This window comes from Rutidosis leptorrhynchoides, chromosome 8 (assembly GCF_046630445.1).
Source record: "Rutidosis leptorrhynchoides isolate AG116_Rl617_1_P2 chromosome 8, CSIRO_AGI_Rlap_v1, whole genome shotgun sequence".
In the NCBI taxonomy this organism is placed as follows: Eukaryota; Viridiplantae; Streptophyta; class Magnoliopsida; order Asterales; family Asteraceae; genus Rutidosis; species Rutidosis leptorrhynchoides.
The window spans coordinates 10,186,437-10,193,763 of NC_092340.1; the positions used below are offsets into that span (position 1 = coordinate 10,186,437).

Genomic DNA, 7,327 nt, shown 5'->3' on the forward strand with positions numbered 1-7,327 from the left:
CTCACTAGCTCAGTGCTTGATCTCGTGATTTCCTTCTTTTGCTCATTTTCATTGACTGATTCATCACATAGTGTACTTTGACGTTCTTTTTGTGAAGTCTAAAAACATAATTGTTTGGGTTGTACTGGGGAAAATTTTATTTGTTGAATACCTTTGCTAAGTCTATTGATTATCTCTACATTATTATATTCTAATTCTATTTGCATCCTCTACGAACGAGGACTCTTGATTCACTATTTTGCCTTGATCAACTGGTGGTGGTTGTTCTCCATTGCCTGTTATGGAAAGCTCGAAAACTAGGTAATGATTGGATGACGCCAAATCATTGTACAAATTTTACATAGCGGATAAGATACAAGTCCAGGTCTAGATCACGTTAATGGTGAACGGCTTAACCAGAAGACGCTCTTTGATTAATGATGATTTACCAGATCCAAATACGAAGGAGAGCTATAATGCAAAACACTACACTATAAAGCTTTAGTTAGCATAATCATCATCATCATCAATTGATTAAAAAATTAAACGATAGTGTTCATACATACCGACAGTAGAGCATTAGAGTCCAGTAGTTATCTCGATCAAACTGACATGTAATCAGATCAGAGTAAACAATAAACATTTTTTGGTTACACGGGATCGGAAAAAAAAAAATCCTACTTTTTGGCCGGAGGTCCACTCGGAAGCAATCTCTTTATCCGTCAAATAAAGAGAGGGATGACTTTCTCTACTTTTCTAGGTGGAGAAATGACTTGTTTTTATTCTCGGGTAGGGGAAGGATTGTCTACATCTCACCTCCCTCATACACCACTCAGGTGGTATTAGGTTTTGTTGTTGTTGTTGGGATCGAAAATTCCATTGGAAACACAAAAAATGAAACAGGTTTTCTGCATAGAAAGAAAATAAGATGTGTTTGAATGTTAAATAACACTTCAAACGGAAGACGTATCTTGGGACGGTTTTACAAACAACAGACAGATATATAAAAAGAAAGCTTTTGTTCTAACCAATCAAATAGAACGGCCTATTAATATTTGTTTCATTGCTACATGACTGTCATGTTAAAGAGCATACACAGCTTCTTGTATAAGCGTTTGCAGACTTTTATTCCACTTTGAACAACAGTGTAGTCTCTCAACGAGTCAATCATCAAGCTTCCAACAAATGTATATGGTTCTTTAAAGTCCCCTCTTGTAGCTCAAAATAATTTCGGTGTCCATCTGAATATAACATTAACATGAAACAACAGCCCAAAGTGCTCAACTAATCTATTGACCAATCTATGCATAACTGGTCAACTCGGGTATGTATAGATTTTAATGGCTTGGATCCAAAGAAAAACAATAGCTAAAAAGATGACCAGTCAAAAATCTACCAAGGTACATAAACCGTTGGTTTTGGTAAAATTATATTTTGTTTAACATACCTTAAACTTGTAGTCCCAGTTAACAGTAAAAAAAGATCCATTTTGCATAAAAATTACAGATTTGAACTTACAGATTTGGCAAGCTCTTTAGCTTTATCATCATCAAATCCAAGTGTGGCCATTATCTTATGAGCAGCAGATTCTTTTTGTGCCCAGATTCCCAAAAGCAAATGGGAGGTTGTAACTTCTCCAGTTTCCCCTGTAGATGTTTCAAAGATCAAAAAATTTTATATAAAGAAAGATGAATAATATTACTATGATTCTAAAAACAAATTGCTAAAAGAAATACGAATGATAGGGAGTTAGGGATAACTAGCAATAAACAGGACATTTTATTGATCAAAATTGGAGATGTGGAAGTATTACCTGACTTGAGTTTCTCATTAATTGCCCAATCGATGGCTTTTTGGGCGGGTTCAGTTAGTGGTGGATGCTCAGGGCTGAAAATATACATGTCTGATTTTCCAAGTAATTTTACAGTTTCTTCTCGGACTTTGAAAAGTGTTACACCACTTTCTCTTAATAACTTTGCAGCCAAACTAGTTCCTAGAAAAAATAAGCATAAATCAACAGATGGATAAAGTGATACTGTTGAATCATCATATGTTTCGTGAAATCAACACTTTCTGCAACTTGGAAATGGTTCATGTTTTGCCACAATTTATAAAAAACTCAAAGTTGGAACATCTATGGAACAATATATCAACCATTGCAATCATGAGAGTCTAAGAAAAGGAAACCATAAGAGTTTTTGCATCGGAATCAAGAAATGTTCAAAATACTTCACTTAAAAGCTAAAAACTATTTGAATCTAGCTACCTATCTTGAACTTTGTTATACTAAAATACTCTGCTAATGTTATTGTTTGTGGGCATGTGGCAATTCGCTTAGTATGCTTCAAAAGATATATACATAAGGTGATAATCAGTCTGCCAGCACCAACTATAATTTGATTTCACATATGGCTATCTAACATAGTTTTAGGCATACAATAGAATTAAGACTAGAAATGCTATCTAACATAGTTTTAGGGATTTTGTAGAGGACTAGAAATAAGACGGATGAGTTTAAATGAAGACGGATGTGTTAATGTATGTAGGCTTCTTTAATCGGCCAGCAGATTACTTGTTGACCAAGTTAGGGAATGGCCAACCCTAATTTGGTTTGGGCCAGTTTAGGGTTACTTAGATTAGGGTTTTGCTTAACCCTTTTCTATAAATACTCTCATATGTACTTGTAATGTATCACCTCCAAATTAATAATAATACTCTCTAGTTCCAAAGTGGATGTAGGTTTCACATCGAAACTGAACCACTATAATTCTTGTGTCGTCTTTATTTATCTTTTCTGTGTTCATACTCAGCTACTATTGTGTTGTGTGCTTGTGATTACTCTGATCAGGCAGATTCAATACTTAACAGGATGCATACAATAGAAATTTTGAAAGTGGAAGGCATACAATAGGAAATGAGTGAAAGTTCAATGCATTTTCGATGGGGTGATCGGATACACCTAAATGGATTACCTGTTATACGGCTATACCCTATTGAATGCATACAATAGTACGAATTAAATAGTTGATTGCGTACAATAGTAAATTTTAAAGTTAGATGCATACAATAGGGTGAAAGTTCGATGCATTTTCAATCAATTAGCCCTTTCACATATGCAATTATAACAAATTAGAACGCATGTACGAAAGTTTGGATATAAGAGAATCATATTGACTAACCCTCAACCAATATCCCCATCAACAGTGACTCGGTTCCGGTGTTATTAAACTTCAACTTCCTAGCTTCCAATTCACCCATGGCAAACGACTTTATGAATCTAAATGACCATCTTCACACACTCACAATATCAACATTCATCATTCATGTCAGATTATGAAATAAATAGTTAAATACTATATTCACAAACGAAAAGCAGTAAAAATTAAATTCATTACTTTGCTGATTTATCAGGAGTTGTCTTCTCTGGTGTCCTACACAATCCCAATTTACAATTATAGGCCGTACTTTGACTTTAATGGTCAACGTAATATCAAAAGACAAACAATGAATCATAATTCATAGACTTACGGTGTTGAAGGACTAGAAGCTACAGTTGCAACGATTGATGAGTAACGACCGGAAGTTAGACGCTGGTAATTCGACGGCTGGTTGACGACGGAGCTGGAATTGATGAAATTGGGCGTGAAGATTGACGAATTGACAGGACTCCGGCAACGACAACCGGAAAATGAAGGTGAGATTGGTAGTAGTGAAAGTGATTGGGCAACCATTTTTGAACGAGTAAAACCCTAACAGACGTTGTTTGTGAATTAACGTCACCTGTTTTCTTTTTGTCCTTTTAACAGAAAATAAAATAAAAGATAATGGCGTGAGATTTTAGAACTTGATTTGTATTATCGGGGCACAAAAGAAAGTTTTTTGGTTGATCTCGGAGAAGCACGTGCACTGCACACTATCGAAAACAAATTGTATTATACGGAGTATTATACAAAGAAGATCACTGGAGTACTTTTCTCATTTACTTTTTTTTTTCCGACTTAAATAATTCTTAAAGTTTACTATCAATTTCACTCTAAGCTCTAAAGTTATTTTTTTATTCATGCAAATCCTTAATACTAACAGGTCATGTGATGGGGATATTAATTTTGTTTTCATGCTCTAAAGTTTTGATTTGGTTTCATATTCATCCTTGGAACTAACAGGTCCATGTGACTTAACAAAGATGATTTAACGTCAGTTAGTTATGGGGACAAATATGAAACCAACTCAAAACATTAAGGATTATCATAAAAAAAATAGCTTGAGGATCCATGGTGAAATTATGGCAAACTTTGGGATTTTAATTTCAGTAATAATAATAATAACTAGTGAAATGACCCGTGGAACCACGGGTTTGGTTAAACGAAATAGTTTAATGATATGTTTTTAGAAATTAGGTGAATGTAAATGTTAAAGTCGCTTAGTTTAATGACCCGTAAAATCACGGATTCTGACTAAGAAACTTGTCGTTGTTTTTACAAACATATAGAGACATGTATTTTCACATACATATGTAACGTAATTAATCCCGTAAAGAGAATCAATATTTAAATATTAATAATATAATAATAATTATAATAATAATAATAATAATAATAATAATTAATAATAATAAAATTTACTTAAAAATTAAGTATTTATATTTTTAATAATAATTATAACTAATAATAAATGCCTTTATATCTTAATCATAATAGTAACTAATTGTTTATATCTTAATCATAATAGTAACTAATTGTAAAGATTAACTTTTAATTGTAAATTAAATTAATTTATGATGTCATTCAAGTGGGTTAGATTTTTTTCTATTTTTATTTTGATTTTTTCAATGAAAGAAAATGACTATTTATGATGTCATCATTATAGTCTTTTAATATTAACTATAGATATAGATAATAATAATAATAATAATAATAATAATAATAATAATAATAATAATAATAATAATAATAATAATAATAACTTCGAGTATTTACTGGACGTGTACAATGGAAATTTTAATTTTAAAGTTAGTCTCAAATGACATGTTTCAACAATTCTTCTCGTTCTTGTACATCACACATTACTACAAAACAAAAATATCAATACAGTATAAAGGCTTTGTAAACAAAATGAGATGCAGGGTTGTAAACAAGTTAACATCAGGTTCTTATTTAGGGATGAAATCGAGTCGGGTTTGGATCGGGTTTAGCTAATCCTAGACCCGAACCCGATTAAGAAACCCTGTTTCAAAACCGGTCTCTTACCCGTAGAATTCCCATTTAATTACTAATTGTCGTGGTATCCGGTTTCCTCCCGGGTAACGGGGATCCCCATTTACTTACTAATTCCCGGGTTACCGGGTTTTCTCACAGGTATCGAATATCTCTGTTGTTAATCATTCTCATTCACTATTCATCTACTTCAATTTTTGCTTCAATAATGCTATTAAATGAGTAATAAATTTAAATAACTATATATAAATATTGAATAATAGTGCAACAGCACATTGTTGATAAAATTATTATTATTATTATTATTATTATTATTATTATTATTATTATTATTATTATTATTATTATTATTATTATTATATTATTATGGTTATGTTTGTTCTCATTACTAAAATTAAAATCCCTTTCGCGTCCCTAAAGTTTGCCATAAATTTCACCACGGGTCCTAAAGTTATTTTTTCATGATAATCCTTAATGTTTTGAGTTAGTTTCATATTCGTCTTTAGAACTAACTGTCGTTAAGTCATCTTCGTTAAGTCACATGGACCTGTTAGTTCTAGGGATGAATATGAAATCAAATCAAAACATTAAGGGTTAGCATGAAAAAAAAAAACTTTAGAGCCCATAGTGAAATTAATAGTAAACTTTAAGCATGATTGGCGTAACTTATCACATAACTTAAATACACTTATATCAATAGAAAAGGCCAAAACTCATAACTTATCACATAAGAATCTGTACAAAATAATACGAAGTATTATCTAAACTCATAATACGTGGGAGAATCGACTACATATGCAACAAAAAATAAAGTGAAGAACTATATCCACAATCCTATGTGAGTATTATCTAAATATTAAAAGAATCGATGCATAACTAGATCTATACCTCTCTACTTCCTCGATCTCTATCGTGTGTTAAAAGCATTCCTTGTTTCTAACATTTTACTAACAAGAACCTCAATCTTGTTACTGTTACGTATAGTACCATACTTTTCTATGTAAAAACACTTAAATTTCTAAGTTTTGAATGTATAACTCTTCTACTCAAAGTTAAGTCATGTCATCCAATCTTGTTTGGATCGATGTATATTACAAAGGCAAGTTTACGGCTAATTATAAGTGGTACGCAATCGGTGAGAGAAAATCGTTCAAAGACGTTAATGTTAATCGAATGAGGATCTCAAAGTTGTTTGAATTCCTTAAAGAAAACGTATCGTTCGAATACTCAGGTGATATGTATTTTGAAGACACTAAACAAAAATTCGAGTTTCTAAGCGAGGAAGAGGAATGAGATGGAATCAAAAGAAGAGCAATTATTAGACAAAAACTTATATGCTTGCATCTGGTTTAATCATGTGTTTATTTTACTTTAAGTAATGTTTTGAGTTTATGTAACGTTTAATTATGTATTTTGCTACCCAAAAAAATGTAACCGTAATTGGGTTTATAAATAAAAGTAAATTTGATTATATTATTAAACACAAACTAATACAACGTTTATTAAAAAACGCAAACTAATACAATATAACTAATACAATATTTGAAAACTTAAAATCACAAACATAACCTAAAACACAATGAAATCACAAAGACAACAAACTAGGCGACTAGACGAGTCCTCTCAGGAATACGATAGTAACCCGATGTCGAGATGTTGAGATGTCAAAATAACTTTGTGATCATCATCCCTAAGGATAACGGTGCATTTAAGCTTTCCCTAGCTTCTTGCATCCGATTAACCATGATGTATCCGACATCAAAAGGTATACCATTCGTGATCCAGTATATGATAAGAGCTTCAATTAGAAGCACATTGTTAGAGTAATCGTCCACCGCACAATGTGGACGACCAGTTATGTTGCTACGAAATATAGTATACATTTTCCTTTTATTGTATCCAAGAAAACCAAAAAACATCATTTATATTTTGAGACAACGGTTACACGTTCATCTTCTACACATGTGTTAACAACTTCTTCTATAGCAGTCTCACCAACTATATCATTCTCAAGAAGATCGTCATCAATTTCGGGGTACAATTGTAAAATTTCAAACCTCTTGTTGGGAGGCCCAAGCACTGTTGAATGTCTCCATATCGATCCAATATGGTTGACTACTCAACATGAACCAAAC

General features: G+C 32.2%; 1 protein-coding gene across 1 annotated transcript; it reads right to left on the bottom strand.

The window, feature by feature from the left end:
• Positions 1-863: 863 nt before the first annotated feature.
• On the bottom strand, positions 864-3,800 carry LOC139861921 (ATP-dependent Clp protease ATP-binding subunit CLPT1, chloroplastic-like). The gene is made up of 6 exons (XM_071850443.1): positions 3,508-3,800; positions 3,375-3,410; positions 3,159-3,268; positions 1,793-1,972; positions 1,498-1,625; positions 864-1,220 (listed from the first exon to the last, which is right to left on the bottom strand). Exons 1-6 carry the CDS (start codon positions 3,708-3,710, stop codon positions 1,179-1,181), a joined length of 699 nt encoding a protein of 232 aa, XP_071706544.1. The 5' UTR covers positions 3,711-3,800; the 3' UTR covers positions 864-1,178.
• Between the last annotated feature and the right edge of the window lie 3,527 nt (positions 3,801-7,327).

Excerpts from the sequence above, each read along its gene's own strand:
- LOC139861921 (XM_071850443.1), bottom strand. The coding sequence starts at position 3,710 with ATGGTTGCCCAATCACTTTCACTACTACCAATCTCACCTTCATTTTCC. Across the intron at positions 3,269-3,374 it reads ACTCCTGATAAATCAGCAAA|ATGGTCATTTAGATTCATAA; the intron begins GTAATGAATTTA and ends GAGTGTGTGAAG. Across the intron at positions 1,626-1,792 it reads TAATGAGAAACTCAAGTCAG|GGGAAACTGGAGAAGTTACA; the intron begins GTAATACTTCCA and ends AAACATCTACAG.